The sequence below is a fragment of the Pituophis catenifer genome, unplaced genomic scaffold, assembly GCF_029215685.1.
Source record: "Pituophis catenifer annectens isolate HBS135680 unplaced genomic scaffold, rPitCat1.0.hap2 SCAF_3, whole genome shotgun sequence".
Taxonomy (NCBI): domain Eukaryota; kingdom Metazoa; phylum Chordata; class Lepidosauria; order Squamata; family Colubridae; genus Pituophis; species Pituophis catenifer.
The window spans coordinates 2230816-2252043 of record NW_027256883.1 but is presented as its reverse complement, the minus strand read 5'-3'; the positions used below and the strand labels follow the sequence as shown (position 1 = coordinate 2252043).

Sequence of the window (21228 nt, the reverse complement as noted above, 5' to 3'; positions counted from 1 at the left end):
GATTGGCTAAGCTCTGTAGCCAATGTACTTAAGGGGAAGCCTGAATCATGGCTTGTGGACACTACACCATTTTATCTGCTTATTTGCTGTTACTCTCTACCTGTTCTCTCTGCATGATCACTGTTTAATCATTGCTACTTGTTGCTTTCTACTATTTATTGAATGTTTTAATACTGAACTTGTTCCTGTTTGAAACTCAAGAAGAACTGTTTTATTGTGTAATGACAACAACTGGTAAGAAGACTTTGTACTTGGAAATATCCCTGAATTGATATTTTAACTATCGCCTTATCTGTGTATGACTTGGATTGTTATTGGACTTTGCTTTGCTTTTTTCTAAAAAGTAAAAGACTACCACAGCTCAATGTGTCAGTATATTAACTGTGGTTATTCACTCTTAGCTGCTTTCATGCGCATACTCAAGGGGTACTCTGCTCAATAACCCATAACATCGGTTATGAGCCAAGAATATCCTTAACAGAAGGGACCTTGGAGGACTTCTAGTCCAATCCCCTGCTCAGGCAGAAAGCCCTATACTATTTCAGTTGTCCAGTCTGTTCTTGAAATCCTCCAGTGTTGGAGCATTCACAACTTCCAGTGGCAAGCTGTTCCACTGGTTAATTGTTCTAGATGATCAGCTGAGTTAGATCAAGATGGCGCTTCCAAGGAGCAAGGATTAACCAGCCCATCATGTAGCCATCATCGCCAAGCAAAGTTGCGTATGACGTATTCTAATTCCTTTCCTTTGGGCACGTCGGTCCCATTTGTCAGTTCCTCTGCAAAACAACAACCCTGCAGGGCATTAGCCAAGAATAAACCCTGAATGTCCTTCTCTAGGTATCTGAAGGTCTTTTAAACAAAGGAGAAAGAAAACCAGGGGAGGAAATCATCAAAGCATTATGTCGTGAACCCCAAGATCTAAAGGGACGTCAAGAAACAATGGATGGAAATTAATCAAGGACAGAAGCAACCTATAACTAAGGAGGGATTTCCTGAGGGAGAGAAATATTAATCAGTGGAACAGCTTGCCACCAGAAGTTGTGGTTGCTCCAACACTGGAGGTTTTTAAGAAGAAACTAGACAGCCATCTGTCAGAAATGGTATAAGGTCTTCTGCTTCTGCAGGGGGTTGGACTAGAAGACCTCTAAGGTCCCTTCCAACTTGGTTACTCTGTTATGTTTGGGGGCCCCTTTTTCTTCCTGAGCTGAGATTCCTGGCTTCTTTGGAGTTACCCAGCAAAGGTCGCTTGAAGTTCCTCCCTCCAAATTCATCTGGGACTCACCATCCCCCATCCTGCTTGTCAACGTTATGGATGATGGCTTGTTTGCAGAAGGAGAGCTCGTCTTCTCGCTGGGCTTTGTAGTCATACAAGGCCTTTACGGTACACTGCAAAAGGTAAAATGACCAAAATGGAGTCTGGAATGGATGTTAGTAAGCGAGACATTTGTGAAGGGAACTTTGCCCCATTTTACGACTTGTCTTGCCACATTTGTTAAATGATATCACTGCAGTTGTTAAGTGAGGCACATGGTCGTTAAGCGAACCTGGCTTCCCCATTGACTTTGCTTGTCAGAAGGTCACAAAAAGGGGATCCTGTGACCCCGGGACACTGCGACCGTCATAAATACAAGCCTCTGAATTTTAATCACGTGACCTCAAGGATGCTACAACGGTCGTAAGCGTGAAAAAATTGTCCCTTTTTTCAGTGCCGTTGTAACTTTGAACAACTAAATGAACTGTTGTAGGTTGTGTTTTTAATTGTAACACTGAGAAGAGAGCTAAATCCATAAACTGAGAATCTAATATGAAAAGATACTCACTCATCCAAATCATAGTTGTCCCAAAAGTGCTTTTTCTAAAAGCCAGCTGGACTTTCTTGTTGTTGCCTTGAAAACATTTCGCTTCTCGCCCAAGAAGCTTCTTCAGTTCTGAACTAATGTAGCTGTCTATTCAGAAGAACTGAAGAAGCTTCTTGGGGGGGAAGCGAAATCTTTTCAAGGAATGAAAAACAGGAAAGGTTTTTTTTTTTTTTGGGGAAAAAGCACCTTTGGGAGAAGATGGCTAAATCTATTCTTTCTTTCTTTCTTTTTCTTTCTTTTTTTCTTTCTTTCTTTCTTTCTTTCTTTCTTTCTTTCTTTCTTTCTTTCTTTCTTTCTTTCTTTCTTTCTTTCTTTTCTTTCTTTCTTTCTTCAATTTATATGCCGCCCCTCTCCGAAGACCCAGGGTGGCTCACAATACACTCAAAAAAACCGCAACACATAAAAAATACAGAAATAACTCCCCAGCCTCGCCCACTTACCCTGGCCACGGGCATCTTGTTGGCTTCCACGTAAAAGTGAGGGCTCCTCACCTCATACAGCGCCCCATAATCCAGCTCCTGTCAGGAAAGATTTATAACTCAAACCCTGGCCCCATTTTTGAAAGCAGGGGTTTTCCATCCTAGCAACTTTAAGAAGAGTGGACTTCAACTCCCAGAATTCCCCAGCCAGCACAGCTGTGCTGGCTGGGGAATTCTGGGAGTTGAAGTCCACTCTTCTTAAAGTTGCTGAGGTTAAGAAACTCTGGTCCACTCCATTTCTAAGGACCCCAACATGGAGGAAGACCCCCCCCCCAAATCGAGAGAGAGAGAAAATAGATATCCTTGAATTATTATTATTATTATTATTATTATTATTATTATTATTATTATTATTATTATTATTATTATTATTAAATTTGTATATCGCACCTTCTCCCAAAGGGACTCAGGGCGGTGAACAGCCAAAATTAAAATACATACAATACAAAAGTTAAGATAATTAAAAGAGATTAAATCAATCGACCTCTCAATTTAAAACCCCAAGTCTATAAAATTTAAAAACCCAATTAAAAACCGTTTAGGCTAGGGCGGCTTGCTGGAATAAATAAGTCTTCAGGGCCTTATCTGTTCCTAAGAAGGAATGACCTTCTTTGTACTAAAGTAACTAAAGTAAAAAAGTAGCTCAGACTGAAAATAACTCTCACACCTTCTCCAAACTATTGTCAGCTGTGTGTTTTTCTTCACTGCTATTTCTATCACGCCTCCAAGTTAGAAAATCATTTCTAAATGAGCAAGAGGCAGATCTCTATGATGGCAGTAGGTCTAGAAAGCTCCTTCCAACTTCATGCTGTCCATGCAGAACTCATCAGAAATAACAACACCCCAGGCAGGTAATCCTGCTAATCCACTGCTTGGCATTCATATTTATTCCAAGAGAAATAAATTTAATGCTTGATTTGGGTTAAAATCAGGGAGGATTGGGTCTTCCTTCCTTCCTATCTTTCTTTTTCTTTCCTTCCTTCCCTTTCTTCTCTTTTCTATGCCTTATTTCCTCCCTCCCTCATTCATCCATCTTCTTGATGCCTTATTTTTTCCTTCCACCCTCCCTCCTCATTCATCTAACTTCTCAATGCCTTCCTTCCTTCCTTCCTTCCTTCATTCATTCATTTTCTTTTTTCTTTCTTTCTTTCCTTTTTCTCCTTCCTTCCTTCCTTCCATCCTTCCCTTTCTTCTCTTTATTTTATTTCCTTCCTCCCTCCTCCCTCCCTTCTCTCCTCATTCATCCATCTTCTCAATGCCTTCATTCATTCATTCCTTCATTCATTTTTTTTCTTTCTTTCTTTCTTTTTCTTTCTTTCTTTCTTCTCTTTATTTTATTTCCTTCCTCCCTCCTCCCTCCCTTCTCTCCTCATTCATCCATCTTCTCAATGCCTTCATTCATTCATTCCTTCATTCATTTTTTTTCTTTCTTTCTTTCTTTTTCTTTCTTTCTTTCTTTCTCTTTCCTTTTTCTCCTTCCTTCCATCCTTCCCTTTCTTCTCTTTTATTTCCTTCCTCCCTCCCTCCTCCCTCCCTTCTCTCCTCATTCATCCATCTTCTCAATGCCTTCATTCATTCATTCCTTCCTTCATTTTTTTTCTTTTCTTTCTTTCTTTTTCTTTCTTTCTCTTTCCTTCTCCTTCCTTCCTTCCTTCCCTTTCTTCTCTTTATTTTATTTCCTTCCTCCCTCCCTCCTCCCTCCTCTCCTCATTCATCCATCTTCTCAATGCCTTCATTCATTCATTCCTTCCTTCATTTTTTCTTTTTCTTTTTTCTCTTTCTTTCTTTTTCTTTCTCTTTCCTTTTTCTCCTTCCTTCCATCCTTTCCTTTCTTCTCTATATCTTATTTCCTTCCTCCCTCCTTTCTTTCCCTCCTCATTCATCCATCTTCTTGATGCCTTCCTTCCTTCCTATCTTTCTTTTTCTTTCCTTCCTTCCCTTTCTTCTCTTTTCTATGCCTTATTTCCTACCTCCCTCATTCATCCATCTTCTTGATGCCTTATTTTTCCTTCCTTCCAGCCTCCCTCCTCATTCATCCATCTTCTCAATGCCTTCATTCCTTCATTTTCTTTTTTCTTTCTTTCCTTTTTCTCCTTCTTTCCATCCTTCCCTTTCTTCTCTTATTTCCTTCCTCCCTCCTCCCTCCCTTCCCTCCTCATTCATCCATCTTCTCAATGCCTTCCTTCCTTCCTTTTCATCTTTTCTTTTTTCTTTCTTCTTTCTTTCTCCTTTTTCTCCTTCCTTCCATCCTTCCCTTTCTTCTCTATATCTTATTTCCTCCCTCCCTCCCTCCTCCCTCCTTCTCTCCTCATTCATCCATCTTCTTGATGCCTTCCTCCCTCCCTCCCTCCCTCACCTCCCTCTCCTTCTACTTTTTTGTGAAAATAACAGTTTGGGCTGGTGGCAAAAGGGAAGCCATGGGGGCTGGGGAATTCTGGGCGTTGGTGTGGCCCAAGTGGGGAACCCCTGGACCAGACAGAGGGAGCCTCTCACCGCCGTGCCCATCCTCTCCAAGGTCTCCTCGTTGATGGGGTACCGCAGCTTCATCTTGCGGTAGAGCGGGTGCTTCTCGTAGTAGCTGACCAGGTCGAGGAGGCTCTCGAACTCCGCCGAGCTGCCCAGCGTGAAAAGCCGCCCTTCTTGCTGAACTCGGCAATGCTTGATCTTCCCCTCGGCCCTGGGGGGGGGGGGACGGGGACGGACACAAAGGCTGTCAGGCGGATCCCCAACTCACGTTAAGTCAAGGGGAGAAGCAGGGAGAAAGGCCAGCCCCTTGAGGTACAAACAGACGGTCGCTAAACGAACTGTCGTAACTCGAGGACTATCTGTACAACCCTGCTTATAGCCCCGGGGCTTCGGGGCACATGGCCAGGCTCACCGGAAAGAGATGGCGTAGGAATCGGCCTCGCTTCTCTTGCGCACCAGGAAGGCGCCGTCCCTGGGCACCCTCATCAGCATGTGCTCGGCCTGCAGACGGGACAGGTTCGGGTGGTACCACCTGGGTGGGGGAGGGGGAGAGAAGAGATGCCAACTCAGACACACACAGGGGTCAAGACCGAAGGGTGAAGGGCTCACAGATCTGCCAGGAAGCATCCAAGCTCTGCCTCATCTTCTTTCTCTTAACGACCCCATAATCTCTTGCGGGGTGGAGTCTGGGCAATTGAACAGAGCTAGCAGAGTGTTTTCCTGGCCGGATGCCTTTCCTGTCGCCAATGCGGAGTTTTATTCAGCAGATAATATTCTCATTGTGCCCGGAGAGAGAAAAATATCCACCTCTACCGAGGATCAAACTCACAGCCTCCTGATTGTGAGGCGAGAGCTCAGCCTCTAGGCCACCGCACACATCCAAGCTCTGCCTCATTTTATTAAAAACAATTAAGAATAAATTAATTTTTAAAACAATGAAAAGCTCTCTCCCAACTCAAGCAGTGAGGAATGCTAAAGAGGGACTGACCTGCCTACCATTATTCAGTCCTTCCTTGTTTTGGAGGTCTTAAATTTTGAAGGCACTCTGTGCATGCTCAGAAGCTCCCACACCCTCTCGGACTGAGCTCTGCTGCTAAGAAAGCCTTTGAGAGCTAAGAAGGGATGAGGCTTGGATTCGAGCCAGCATTATTCAGGATTCTGCAGGAGGGGGCTCTCCAGGGATGGTCATCTCCTGATCCCCCTCCTCCCCAAAATTCCAGGACTGGGGTGACAAGGAGCATCAGAAGGGAAGGGAAGGGAAGGGAAGGGAAGGGAAAGGAAAGGAAAGGAAAGGAAACGAAAGGAAAGGAATGGAAAGGAAAGGAAAGGAAAGAGGAAGGGAAAGGGAAAGGGAAGGGAAGGGAAGGGAAGGAAAGGGGAAGAGAAGGGAAGGGAAGGGAAGGAAAGGAAAGGAAAGGAAAGGAAAGGAAAGGAAAGGAAAGGAAAGGAAAGGAAAGGAAAGGAAAGGAAAGGAAAGGAAAGGGAAAGGGAAGGGAAGAGAAGGGAAGGAAAGGGGAAGAGAAGGGAAGGAAAGGAAAGGAAAGGAAAGGAAAGGAAAGGAAAGGAAAGGAAAGGAAAGGAATGGAAAGGAAAGGAAAGGAAAGAGGAAGGGAAAGGGAAGGGAAGGGAAGGGAAGGAAAGGGGAAGAGAAGGGAAGGAAAGGAAAGGAAAGGAAAGGAAAGGAAAGGAAAGGAAAGGAAAGGAAAGGAAAGAAAGGAAGAAAAAGAGAAAGGAAAAGAGAAAAAGAGAGAAAGGAAAAGAGAAAGAGACAGGAAAGGAAAGGAAAAAGGAAAGGAAAGGAAGGGAGAGGAGAGGAGAGGGAAAGGGAAGGGAAGGGAAGGGAAGAGAAAGGAAAGGAGAAAAAGAGGGAAAGAAAAGGAAAGGAAAAAGGAAAAGAAAAGAAATAGGGAAGGAAAGGAAAGGAAGAGAGAAGAAGGATAGAAAGGGAAAGGAAAGGAAAGGAAAGGAAAGGAAAGGAAAGGAAAGGAAAGGAAAGGAAAGGAAAAAAGAGGAAGGGAAAGGGAAGGAAGGGAAGGAAGGGAAGGGAAGGAAAGGAAGAAATAAAGAAAAGAGGAAGGGAAAGAAAAGGAAGGGAAGGGAAGGAAAGGAAAGGAAAAGAAAGGAAGAAAAAGAGAGAAAGGAAAAGAGAAAAAGAGAGAGAAAGGAAAAGAGAAAGAGACAAAGGAAAGGAAACGAAAAAGGAAAGGAAAAAGGAAAGGAAAGGAAAGGAGAAAAAGAGGGAAAGAAAAGGAAAGGAAAAGAAAAGAAATAGGGAAGGGAAGGAAAGGGAAGGGAAGCCCTGGCTTCTCACTCCTTGCTCTCATGGGCGTTGGGCTGTGGCACGGGGTCCGTCAGGCGCATCTCGAACTCGTTACAGCGCAGCGGCACCTCGCGGTAATGGCAGATGAGGCTGTAGAGGCTGTCAAAAACCAGGTTGTCGGTCAGGTAGAACTTGGTGGTGCCGGCTTCTTGCCGCGAGTGGATGCGGCAATGTTGGACCCGTCCGGAACGCCTGCAAAACGCAGCGGAGAAGATGAAAAGGTTGGAAGTTTAATGGGTAAAATTTTCACGTTTTCACCTTGCAGTTACAGGTAGTCCTCGACTTACAACAGTTCATTTAGTGACCGTTGGAACTTACAACAGCACTGAAAAAAAGTGACGTGTGGCCGTTTTTCTCACTTACGACCGTTGCAGTATCCCCGCGGTCACGTGATCCAAATTCAGACGCTCGGCATTTGACTCGTATTTATGACAAAAATACGACCTTCGAATTTTGCGACCTTCTGACAAGCAACGTCAACGGGGTAGCCGGATTCGATTTAACAACCGTGTGACTAACTTAACATTCACTTAACAACGGTGGCAAGAAAGGTCGTCAAATGGAGCAAAACTCACTTAACAGCTGACTCGCTTTGCCACGGAAATTTTGGCCTCGATTGTGGTCGTAGGTCGAGGACTAACCTGTACCGTTTTTTCTCATGATTTTTGGACACAAAACAATGCCTGAACTTTAGGGCAGGGAGGTGTCCGACTGCTCTCCCCCAAATTTTAACCCCATCCAATCTGGTGAAGCCCCACCCACATTGCACCCTTCAAACCCCACCCCCCCCAGAATGAACCCCTGTCCTGGGTCACCAAATTGCTGCTATTATTACATTATTATTATCATTATTGTGATTAATAATCTCTGGGATGCTGGTTGCTGTTTTCTTATTTTCAAGAGCCGTGCGTCGGAATTTCAATTTAATGCATGCCGTTGCAGTGTATACAGGGAGTCCTCGACTTACAACAGTTCATTTAGTGACCGTCCAAAGTTACAACAGCACTGAAAAAAGCGACTTATGACCGTTTTTCACACTTATGGCCGTTGCAGCATCCCCAGGGTCACGTGAATAAAATTCAGACCCCTGGCAACTGTCTCATATTTATGACGGCTGCAGCGTTCCGGGGTCACATGATCCCCTTTTAAAGGCCTTCTGACGAACACAGACAATGGGGAAGCCAGATTCGCTGAACAACCATGGGACTAAGTTAACAAGTGCCGTGATTCGCTTAACGACGGTGGCAAGGAAGGTCGTAAAACGGGGCTTTAAAGGCCTTCTGACGAGCACAGACAATGGGGAAGCCAGATTCGCTGAACAACCGTGGGACTAAGTTAACAAGTGCCGTGATTCGCTTAACGACGGTGGCAAGGAAGGTCGTAAAACGGGGCAAAATTCACGTAAGAAATCTTTCGCTTAGCCACAGAAATTTTGCATTCCGTTGTGGTCGTAAGTCGAGGACTGCCTATGCAGAAAAATGACGACAAATGTTACTTGATTCAATTCAAATGCTTAGTTTTGAGTTTGAGTTTGAGTTTTATTAAATTTGTATACCGCCCTACTCCCGAAGGACTCAGGGCGATGAACAGGCACAAGATAAAATACAGAAATACAAAAGTTAAAAACAATTTAAAACCAAATTAAATAATATTGGCCCACGACAATTAAAATCCCAATAAATTTAAAACAAATTAAAATTTCAATTTAAAATTTAAAATTTAAAAGAAAGGGGAGAAAAATTAGGCCAGGCCAGCTTGCTGGAATAAGAGGGTCTTAAGAGCACGGCGGTGCAAGCCCAATCTCGACGGTCAAAGATTTTGGGGTGTTGAGGGAAGGGGGGGGGTCTTACCAGAAAGAGAGGGTGTAGTCGCCCACAAACGTCTCGCTCTCGCGGACGAGGAAAGTGCCATCTTTGCCCCCGGTTTCGGTGCAGTATTCGTGCAGCAGCCGTTCAGCAATCTGACGCCCGTCGCGGCCCCCGCCCAGTTTGCCATGGAACCATTTCTCACTAAAGTGCAGCTCATTGTTGTTAAACTCCTACGGAACCGCCCGAGACAAGACGGAACAAGAGAGGAGAAGGAATGAGGACATGCGGGATTGAAACGGGGAGAAAGGAAGCACAAGAGAGACAGAGAGAGAGAGAGAGAACAGCAGTCGTAAATGAGACATGGCATATTCCTAAGAGCTGTCCGAACTACAGGGAGTCCTCGACTTACAACGGTTCGTTTAGTGACCGTTTGAAGTTACAACGGCACTGAAAAAAATGACTTATGCCCGTTTTTCACACTTACGACTGTTGCATTATCCCTGTGTGGGCACGTAATTTACATTCAGGTTCTTAAAAAATGATTCGTATTTATGACGGTCGCAGTGTCCTGGAATCACGTGATTAACTTTTGCGACCTTCTTGCAAACAATGTCAACGGGGAAAAGCCAGACTCACTTAACAACCGTGTTACTAATTTAACAACCGAAGGGATTCACTTCACAAACCTGGCAAGAAAAGTCGTAAAATGGGGCTTAACAAACTTGCTTAACGAATTTCGCACTTAGCAACATCAACATTGGGTTCAATTGTGGTCATAAGTCGAGGACTATCTGTGTTCTGGCACGTTTTGAAAAAGGCACGCTGCATATCAGCCAAATTCTGGGGGCTTCTTCCTTGAAGAAGGTCCTACAGAATTCCTTAGGCTGACTCTAAAAATCTTAGTTTAAAATATTTTTACTGTTTTAACTGCAAGTAATAGATGAATGAGTGGGACGTGGCTAAGACGCTGAGCTTGTCGATCGAAAGGTTGGCAGTTCAGCGGTTCGAATCCCCAGTGCCACATAACAGGGTGAGCTCCTGTTCCTTGTCCCAGCTTCTGCCAACCTAGCAGTTCAAAAGCAGGTAAAAAAATGCAAGTAGAAAAATAGGGACCACTTTTGGTGGGAAGGGAACAGCGTTCCGTGAGCCTTTGGCATTGAGTCATGCCGGCCACATGACCACGGAGACGTCTTCGGACAGCGCTGGCTCTTCGGCTTTGAAACGGAGATGAGCACCGCCCCCTAGAGTCGGGAACGACTAGCACATATGTGCGAGGGGAACCTTTCCCTTTCCCTTAATAGATGAATATTTTGGTTTGTTTATTCATTCATTCATTCATTCATTCATTCATTCATTCATTCATTCATTCATTCAATTTATATCCCGCCCTTCTCCTAGTGGACTCAGCCAGAACTAAAACACATACCAATACAAAATTTAAAAATTATTAAAAGAATTATATAACTGTGGCCCAAAAATTTAAAACATTGAAAACTAAAACCCATTTGACAATTTAAGGACGAAAAGCAGGATATATATTTAAAGCGATTTCACGAACAGCATGGCGGCTGTGGGATTGAACCGGCACAAGGTTTCTAACCAGCATTTTCTTTCTATATGACAAATTCCCTTGCAGTCTGTCTTAAATATGCTGTTGGACCGAACCTGTGCCGAATGGAAACAGACTGGCCTGCCTGATCAAGTGGCAAACTGGGTCTCACAGCCTGAGAACGCTCAGTGCGAAACGTTAGATGACCAACACTGGTTAGTTCTCTTATTGGTAAAAAAAAGAATATTTGTAGCTTAGGGTTGAACTGAGCTGGATTGTTTTCTTAAAGACCTTTCGTTAGCCAACTAGGTAACATCATCAGTGCTGGAAGGGAGTGGGATGTGCAGAATGGAGAAGGAGGACTCTGGGGGGGGGGGTCCTTGGCCCTTAGACTTATATGCCGCTTCCCAGTTTGGAGAAGTCTTATTATTTTGGGGCACTTGGAGGAAACCAGAGGAAATGGCGGGGACCGGCTGCACATGTGTTTAAATATTTTCAGGGAGGGCTTATTTTCAGGGGGGGCTTATTTTCGTGCATGCGCTCAAAAGTCCCGATTGGGCTTATTATCAGGGGAAGTCTTATTTTAGGGGAAACAGGGTAATAACATAGCAATGCTGTGTGATCACCGAGTGCAAAGATTAGGAGCTTGCAAATCCTACACAACATCCTTTATACAGAGCCGTGGTGGCGCAGTGGTTAGAATGCAGCATTGCAGGCTGACTGTCGACCGCCAGCAGTTCAATCCTTACCTGCTCAAGCATGACTCAGCCTTCCATCTTTCTGAGGTCAGTAAAATGAGCACCCAGATTGTTGGGGTCAAAATGCTGATTCTGTTAACTGCTTAGCGAGGGCTGCAAACCACTATGAAGTGGTATATAAGTCTAAGTGCTAATGGTATTGCTAAAACCCAACCCATGTTGTATCAATTTGCCAACAAGGATAGCTAGCATCACTAGCTTTGCTGAAATCAAGATATACTGTATCTACAGCATTCCCCCCGTCTACTAGAATGCAGGGGGACTAAAGACTCAAAGTACTGAAGGAGCTGTGGTGGTGCAGTGGTCAGAATGCAGTATTGCAAGCTGACTCTGCCCATTGCCAGCAGTTCGATCCTGACAGGCTCAAGGTTGACTCAGCCTTCTGTCCTTCCGAGGTGCGTAAAATGAGGACCCAGATGGTTGGGGGCAAGAGGCTGACTCTGTAAAATGCTTAGAGAGGGCTGGAAAGCACTGGGAAGCGGCATATAAATCTAAGGGCTATTGTTGGGTGGGAGGGAGGGAGGGTGGGAGGAAGATGGATGGATGGATGGATATTCAAGGGAGGGAGGGATGGGAAGAGAGAAAGGGAAAGAGGGAAGGAAGGAAGGAAGAAAGGAAGGAAGGAAGGAAGGAAGGAAGGAAGGAAGGAAGGAAGGAAGGAAGGAAGGAAGGAAGGAAGGACATAGTGGTAGAGTGGTAGAGTGCAGTATTGCAGGCTAATTCTGCCCATTGCCAGGAGTTCGATCCTGACCGGCTCAAGGTTGACTCAGCCTTCCGTCCTTCCGAGGTGGGTAAAATGAGGACCCAGATTGTTGGGGGCAAGAAGCTGACTCTCTAAACCGCTCAGAGAGGGCTGTACAAGCACTGTTAAGCGGTATATAAGTCTAAAGGCTATTGCTATATTATTGGGCATTCTGAAAGCCTAACTTTGCAAAATGAGCAGGAAAAGTGTGTTCAAACTTTTCCCCAACAAGTGGGTAAGTGAGTGGGAGGGAAGTTAGCCTCCATCCTTTCTTTCCTAACCATAATGAATGTTTTATCGCTTCACAATGAGACTGGCAAAAACTCGGCTTCCCTAGCCATCTCTAAGGGATTCCTTCACAATCCACTAGTCCTCATGGAGGCAAAGCCGTTCAAAAGAGCCTCCATCAGAAGAATACCTCCTTCTGTTCCGCCTCCTCCTCCTCTTCCCCATGGGACTGGTAGTGGGAGGTCTCCTCCGAGTAGTAGATCTTGTTGCTTGTCAGGACAAAGTAGTGGGGGCTCCAGGTCTGTGACGGAGAAAGAGGGGGGGGGCGTATTGTCAAAGCAAGAGAAAACAGAAGGGATAAAAGTATTTTTGGACGCAAGATCAAGTACAGGTCAAGTGCAAATCCCCCCAAGCAGAATCCTAGCATTTCACCCCAAAACAACACGGCATGGTGTTGATAGCTGTACAGATAAGTCCTCAACTTACAACAGTTTGTTTAGTGACCATTCAAAGTTACAACGGCACTGAAAAAAAGTGACTTAAGACCGTTTTTCACACTTACGACCGTTGCAGCATCCCCCCATGGTCATGCAACCAAAATTCAGACACACTTAATCGACTCATAGTTATGACGGTCGTAGCATCCCGGGGTCAGGTGATCGACCTTCCCGACCAGCCAAGCGCATGGAGAAGCCAGATTGTCAACCACAGTGGCAAGAAAAGTCGTAAAATGAAGCGAAACTCAATTAACAGTTTATCTCGCTTAGCAACGAAAATTTTGGGCTCAATTGTAGTCGTAAGCTGAGGACTACCTGTACAGATGAGTATGATGGAAACAGACTATTTAAGACACGGTCTGGGCACCTATTAGCTCAATTCCCATCTTTTGACCCAACCCCTGGTCCATAGGAACATGGGAATTTGTGACTCCAAAGGGCGAGGACCAGATAATCTCCCCTCCAGAGCAAGTAAAATGGTGTTTTGCCCCAGCTACAGACCCCAAAGAATGCAGCACACACAAACTCTATACAAAGCTTATTTTACTCAAATAACGAAGTCTTTATCAACCAAAGGCTGTTAATAAACTGTCTTAACAGCCTACCAGAATTCTAAGATAAGGTAACCACAGTCTTACTAGAGTTGGCAGAAAGCCCAGAAGCAATTTTGCAGAGAATCCAGACGCGAAGGAGAGTGAACTAAAGTTGTTCCCTACAACTTGCTGCAGTCGGCGTTCCTCCTTAAATAGGCTAAGGGAGTGGCCAATTAGCCCCAAGCCTTACTCTCAAGGAGACCTCCTCCTGAGGAGCCACTCCTGCCTTTTGGCAGCTCTGCGCGCCCGGGCATCGAGAAGAGGCTCCTCCTCTTCTTCCTCTTCACTTATGGGAGCTTCTGAAGGTCCTGGCTGAATCCCTGCCTCTGGCACCACATCTTCTCCAGCCTCCTCATTGTCCGACTCGAGTGCCAGCTGCACAGGCTGCTGGCACAGCACCACACCAGCCTCCTCGCTGTCAGAATCAGCTACAATCTGCACAGGCCGCTGACGGGCCACAACAAATGGAAGGACCTGATTCATTCCTTGCTCCCACCAGTAACAGAATAACACAGTTGGGAGGGACCTTGGAGGTCTTCTAGTCCAACCCCTTGCTCAAGCTGGAGGCCCTGTACCATTTCAGACCAACAATTGTGTAATCTCTTCTTAAACCCCCCCCCCCCGCCACACACACACACCCGTGTTGCAGCACCTACAACTTCTGGAGGTTTTGAAGTGTTTCTAGCAGGACTACCAGATTCTGTAACTGCTTTGTTCCCTAGGCTGTCCCTCTGGGAAACTTGCAAGATTCGTTTTTCTGGCCATGTACGTGTGCACATCCGAACTAGATTGTGTGGTTTCTCTGTGTCACATAATCTATGTGGGTATATGCATAACTTTGCATTTATTTGTTCTGTCATGTTTATATGGTGTATATTGGAAGTGGTGACCCTTTAAAAGCTGCATGCAATGAAATTTCATTTTAATGTAGGGCGATTAGTGTACATTCAAAGTGACAATAAAGTTATTCTTTCTTTCTTTCTTTCTTTCTTTCTTTCTTTCTTTCTCTCTCTCTTTCTCTTTCTTTCTTTCTTTCTCTCTCTCTCTCTTTATCTATCTACCTACCTACCTACAGTGTTTCCCCGAAAATAAGACCCTGTCTTATATTTTTTTGAACCCTGAAATAAGCGGTTGGCCTTATTGCCATGCGCTCAAAAGCCTTATTGGGCTTATTATCAGGGGATGTCTTATTTTGGGGAAAATTATCTATCTATCTATCTATCTATCTATCTATCTATCTATCTATCTATCTCATCCATCCATTATCTCTCTCTATATATATATTTCTATCATCCATCCATCATCTATCTATCTATCTATCTATCTATCTATCTATCTATCCATATCTATCATCCATCCAATCATTTATATTTCTATCATCCATCCATCATCTATCTATCTATCTATCTATCTATCTATCTATCTATCTATCTATCTCATCCATCCATTATCTCTCTCTATATATATATTTCTATCATCCATCCATCATCTACCTATCTATCTATCTATCATCCATCCAATCATTTATATTTCTATCATCCATCCATCATCTATCTATCTATCTATCTATCTATCTCATCCATCCATTATCTCTCTCTATATATATATTTCTATCATCCATCCATCATCTATCTATCTATCTATCTATCTATCTATCTATCTATCTATCTCATCCATCCATTATCTCTCTCTATATATATATTTCTATCATCCATCCATCATCTATCTATCTATCTATCTATCTATCTATCTATTTATCTATCTATCTATCTCATCCATCCATTATCTCTCTCTCTATATATATTTCTATCATCCATCCATCATCTATCTATCTATCTATCTATCTATCTATCTATCTATCTATCTATCTATCTATCTCATCCATCCATTATCTCTCTCTATATATATATTTCTATCATCCATCCATCATCTATCTATCTATCTATCTATCTATCTATCTATCTATCTATCTATTTATCTATCTATCTATCTCATCCATCCATTATCTCTCTCTCTATATATATTTCTATCATCCATCCATCATCTATCTATCTATCTATCTATCTATCTATCTATCTATCTATCTATCTATCTATCTAGCTAGCTAGCTAGCTATCTAGCTATCATCCATCCAATCATTTATCTATCAGAATCCCTTGGGAGTTGGGTGGCATAGAAATGCAACAAAATAAATAAATAAATAAATAATAAATATAAATAAATAAATAAATATCTGTCTGTCTGTCTATCTATCTATCCATATCTATCTATCTATCTATCTATCTATCTATCTATCTATCTATCTATCTATCTATCTATCTATCTAATCCTCCTCCCTCTAATCCAACCCTCCTCTAATCAATCTATCTATCTATCTATCTATCTATCTATCTATCTATCTATCTATCTATCTATCTATTCCACTGATTAATAGTTCTATCAGGAAATTTCTGCTTAGTTCTAGGTTGTTTCTCTCCTTGATTAGTTTCCATCCGTCACTTCTTGTTTCCATCCATTGTGGTGGCTTCCCAACTTTCTGGCTGCCAAAGTTACATGTACTATAGATCAGTGTTTCTCAACCTTGACCTCTTGAAGATGGGTGGACTTCAACTCCACCCATCTTCAAGGGGTCAAGGTTGAGAAACACTGATCTAGCAAATGTCTGGCTGGGGAAGTTTGATATGAGCAAACCATGGTGGTGGAGACCATCTGGAGACCTTCTGAAGACACCAGGAAGCCTCAATCACCACCACGTGGCCCACCCACCCCCAGGAGCTCACATGGTCAATGGGATCTTCCAGGTACAGGATGCCATTCTTGATGGAGTTGCTGATGTCGTTCTCCGAGTAGCTGGCCGTGGAGACTTCTTCATAGAGGTTGCCTTCCACCAGCTTCTTGTGCTGAGGCCGGAAGAGAAAATGAAAGAGAATTTTGAAGGGATGCCGTGATTGGAATAGATGCCCATGTCCGAGGGTTCCTGATGGATAGCTTTAGTTATTTATATACGCACCCATATCAAACTGAGAAGCAGCTCATCTCCATCACAAAGGGACCGTTTTCTGAACGTAGGGGGTAAAGGAGATGGGAAGATGATGGAGGGACCCAAAAGATGGCATTTTGGGGCCAAAAAATCCAACTCAGATTCTGCATGAAAACCACCAAACTCAGAGAGCATCAAGGACCCCTCAGTTCAACCCTGAGCTATAAATATTCTCTTCTAAATGAAGCACTCTTTATTCTTTTTAGCCAGTGGATCTCAATCTTGGCAGATTGGGAGATGAGTTGACTTCAACTCCCGGAATTCCTCCACCAGCATGTTAGCCAGGGAATTCTGGGACTTACAATCCATATATGCCAGTGGGGGAATTCTAGAAATCGAACTCACCACCTCTTCATGCTGCCAAGATTGAGAAATACTGATCTAGACCAAAGGGGTCCAATCTCGGGAACTTTTAAGACTTGTGGACTTCAACTCCCAGAATGTTGTGACCCCGACTCCTGAGCCTGTCCTAACAGAGGAAGAGGACTCAGAAGGTGATGGGGAGGAACTGATAAGGCCTCCCTCTCCAGGACCTTCCTCTCTGGCAATGCCTCAGGTTCCATCCGAAGGCCAGGAGGAACAGCCTGGGATGGGCCAGGAGGAAGGCATATCGGAGCACCAATTGATAGGGAGCGAGGATGATGAATCCTGGCTTGACCCCAGGCAGCGTCGGAGGGAGAACGCGTGCGCAGCAACGAAAGAGGACCAGAGATTGAGCTGAGTCACGGAGCCACGCCCCACCAGGAATAAAAGTGGGTGGGATTGCTCTTCAGGCTTTGTGACGGTCAAAGTTAAAAACCTGAGAGTCACATCACATTACCTGGAATCTGGCTTGTACATATTTGGATTGGACCTTGGCTAACTCTTGCTTCGTGGATTACTTTTTGCTACTGGACCAGACTGAGGATAAACTCTCTCTTGCTGACTGTGAGTGAAAACTGACTTGGCAGGCATTTCGCAGTTTACTGCCAAAACTCTTATCTGCAAGGGTTTCTAGTTGGATTGCTTAATAAAATCTTGGCAGGCATGCCTGGTCGTGTGTTTGCCTGTGTGGGGAAGGGGGACAGAACACAGAATCCCCCAGCCAGCCATGCAGCTATGACTTGAAGTCCACAAGTCTTAAAAGTTCCCAAGGTTGGGCACCCCTGGCTGAGGAGATCTCTGTTTGGGACTCAGAGAGTTCTCTGTCTTTTCCCCGGACATCTCTAAATGGTTCTGCTGGCTGGGGGATTCCGGGAGTTGAATTCATCTTCAAGGGGTCAAGGTTGAGAAGCATTCAGAGGGCCTGGGTGGAGAAGGCTGATATGAGCAAGCCAGGGTGGTGGAGACCATCTGTAGATCTTCTGAAGGCACCTGGCGCCTTAAGTCCACAAGTCTTAAAGTTGCCAAGTTTGGAGACCCCTGGTCTACAGCAATATCTCTGGCCCCCATGCACGGTGTAAGCGGGTAGTCGTAATTGAGCATGGAAGACCCAGGGAGATTGCTTCAGGGCACGCAAAGGGGGCAGAGGGGCTGGGAAGGCTCAAAATTTCTCCCAGGTGGGAGACAGAGGGTTGGGTTACCTTGATGAGGATTTTTTTCTTGAGCTGAGCAGGCGAAGGAAGTTGGTCAGCATTGACGTCAACCGGTTTGGTCAGCAACATGTCGCCAAAGACCTTCTTGAAGTGTGACGCCATGTTCCTCTGCTGGACGATGCTGCAGTGATCCTCGATGGAAAGGATGACGGGATACCTGTGGGAAAAGGAAAGGGCATCAGGCAGGCACCGAAAAATCCTGCACTTCTTTTGTTTACATCTAGGGCAATATCCAGGAGTGGTGCAGTGGCCTAGAGGTGGAGCTCTTGCCTCACAATCAGGCGTCTGTGAGTTCGATCCTAGGTAGAGGCAGATATTTCTCTCTCTGGACACACTAAGAATATTATCTGCTGAACAAAACTCCGCATTGGCGACAGGAAAGGCATCCGGCCATTAAAACACTCTGCTAGCTCCATTCAGTTGCCCCGACTCCACCCCACAAGGAATTAGGGGATCATTAAATGACAAAGAAGAGAAGAGCCTAATGCTGGCAACGATGGAGGGCAAAAGAAGAAGGGGACCACAGAGAACGAAGTGGCTGGATGGAGTCGGCGTGAGATTAAGTGGACTCCAGAGGATGGTAGAGGACAGGAAGGCCTGGAGGAACGTGGTCCATGGAGTCACGATGGGTCGGACACGACTATGCAACTAACAACAACGACAAAGAAGAAGATCTAGAGCCATGTCCAAGGATGCTCTGTTCTGCAGAGCAAAGCCAATCATGGATAAGCAGTTTGGACGGGGATGGCCTGAGGCAGGACTTCCTCAGAAGAGGAGGTGCTCGGCAAAGGGATGGGGACAAAGATTTGGGGGTACCAAGTTTTTTGGCTTTCCGAGTGGGCTTGGGAGCAAAGGGCGGAGCTTCTATCTGGCTGCTCCCTTCAGTCAACTAAAACATCCTTTCCAGTGTCTGGAACAACCTTCTCCACCCCTTGAGGGACAATTTTTATGGAGGGCCTGAAGCCATTCTGTGAGGTTCATTCTCGCCTTCACACATTCTGCCCTCCAATGAAGAAGAACAAGGAGGAGGAGGAGGAGGAGGAGGAGGAGAGGAGGGAGGAGGAGAGGAGGCAGAAGAGGAGGAGGGAGGAAAAGGAGAAGGGGGGAGGAGGAGAGGAGAGGAAGGGAGGAGGAGGAAGAGAAAGGAGATAAGAGGTGGAGGAGAAGGAGAAGGAGAAGGAAAAGAAGGGGAGAAGGGAAAGAGGAGGAGAAATAGGAGTTAGAGGAGAAATAGAAGGAAAAAAGAAGAGGAGAGGAGGAGAAGGAGAAGGAGAAGGTGGAGGAGGAGGAGAGGAGGGAGGAGGAGAGGAGGCAGAAGAGGAGGAGGGAGGAAAAGGAGAAGGGGGGAGGAAGAGCAGGAGAGGAGGGAGGAGGAAGAGAAAGGAGATAAGAGGTGGAGGAGAAGGAAAAGAAGGGGAGACGGGAAGGAGGAGGAGAAATAGGAATTAGAGGAGAAATAGAAGGAAAAAAAGAAGAGGAGAGGAGGAGAAGGAGAGGGAGGGAAGAGGAAGAGGCAGAGGAGAGGAGGAGGTGGTGGAGGAGGAGGAGGGAGAAGGGGAAAGAGAAGGGGAAGGGGAGGAGGAGAGGAGAGGAGAGAGATGGAGGGAGGGAGAAAAAGGAGAAGAGAAGGAAGAGAAAGGAGATAAGAGATGAAGGAGAAGGAGAAGGAGAAGAAGGGAAGGAGGAGGAGAAATAGGAGTTAAATAGAAGGGAAAAAAGAAGAGGAGAGGAGGAGAAGGAGAAGGTGGAGGAGAAGGAGAGGGAGGGAGGAGGAAGAGGCAGAGGACAGGAGGAGGAGGTGGAAGAGGAGGGAGGAAAAGGAGAAGGGGAAGGAGGAGAAGGGGAGGAGGAGAGGAGAGAGAAAAAGGAAGAGGAGAGGAGGAAGAGAAAGGAGATAAGAGGTGGAGGAGAAGGAGAAGGAGAAGGGGAGAAGGGAAGGAGGAAGAAAAATAGGAATTAGAGGAGAAACTGGAGAAGGAAAAAAGAAGAGGAGGAGGAGGAAAAGGAGAAGAAGGAAAAGGAGGAGGAGGAGGAGGAGGAGGGGGAAGCAGGACCCAAGGTGCATAAAGGCAGCAACAGGGCTTACTTACTCAGAGGTCGTGAAGGCGTGCTCCTTGATGGTGTGCAAGACATCTAGGAACTTGATTTTGGAGGTCAGCGTGTGGCCGTGGTAGATGATGGGCAGGTCATCAGGGCCATCCCAGCAATCCACTGGAGCAGAAGAAGATCAAAGCTTGGATTTGTTTCTTAAAATTAGAATCCCAGCTTTTTTAAACCATGACATGAATCGGGCTTCCTCCACTGAGCACCTTCTGGCTGTGTCGAGATTCAAATGCCCCCAAATTCCCAGTCCGTGCGTTGTGTGTGAAAGAAGGTTGTTTGTGTGGGGGTGTACATTTCTCCCCCCCCCAAGAATTCCAATCTTTGCATGCTTCTTGAGGGTGCCCAGTTGAGGAAGCTTCTAGCCCTCCATCCAATGAGTAAATTAATCATCTCAACCTCCTGCGATTAAATCTAATAAAGGCTCCTTGCAAACATATACAAACTGCATTCCCCTCCTGTGGCCATCACAGACACCTTCAACCGTGCAACATGGTCTTTCACAAGGGCTGTCCAGATGTGATGGTCTTCCAACAGCTGTAGGACCTTGCAGTTTGGGATGCCAAGAAGGGGGAAGCTGTGGCCTTTTGGGGTGTTAGGAAATGATTATTACCTAACTTGTTGTTTGGCAATATGTAAACCATCAATGTAGCTTTAAGACTGCTGTATTGCATCATACTGTGTCCCGATTGGTTAGCTCTGTAGCCAATGTCCTTAAGAGGGAGCTAGAAACATGGTTTGTTTTTTCTCTGCTGTTTTTGCTCTCTGATATCTCTGTATGCTACTGTTTGCAAATCCAGAAGAACTGTTTATTGTGAATGACTACGACGACTGGTAAGAAGACTTTGTTATTGGATTATCCCTGGACTGTCGTTTTGGCTTTCTCCTGCTTTATATGTGTATGACCTGGACTGTTTATTGGACTGTGTTTCCTGAAAGTAAACACAACTCAGTGTATGTGTGTGTTGACTGTGTTTATTTGTAAATACTCTCAGTCGCTTTCATGTGCATACCCTTGCTACTCAAGGGTTACTCTGTGAATTCCTTAACAGAGAGGCTCTGGAGGCTGGGGACAGCAAAAAATGTCACTTCCTGTCCAACCGGAAGTTGGCAAATGGGCCATTTCAGGCCTCTGGAGGGTCTCCAAAGGAGTGGGAAAGGCTGTTTTCGCCCTCCCCAGATGCATAGAGAGAATCTGGAGCCAGATGAGGAAGA

The 21228-nt window shown here is 45.1% G+C and overlaps 1 protein-coding gene across 1 annotated transcript in view; it reads right to left on the bottom strand.

The window, feature by feature from the left end:
- LOC139314565 (1-phosphatidylinositol 4,5-bisphosphate phosphodiesterase gamma-1-like) overlaps nt 1–21228 on the bottom strand; it is an 87710-nt gene that overhangs the window by 19545 nt on the left and 46937 nt on the right. Inside the window, exons 12-21 of the mRNA XM_070940248.1 lie at nt 20004–20124; nt 17902–18070; nt 16080–16199; nt 12400–12510; nt 8975–9162; nt 7116–7316; nt 5217–5336; nt 4832–5015; nt 2300–2377; nt 1283–1386 (exon numbers count right to left, since the gene is read on the bottom strand). Coding sequence (XP_070796349.1) covers nt 1283–1386; nt 2300–2377; nt 4832–5015; nt 5217–5336; nt 7116–7316; nt 8975–9162; nt 12400–12510; nt 16080–16199; nt 17902–18070; nt 20004–20124 — 1396 coding nt within the window. The remainder of the gene's footprint in view (nt 1–1282; nt 1387–2299; nt 2378–4831; nt 5016–5216; nt 5337–7115; nt 7317–8974; nt 9163–12399; nt 12511–16079; nt 16200–17901; nt 18071–20003; nt 20125–21228) is intronic.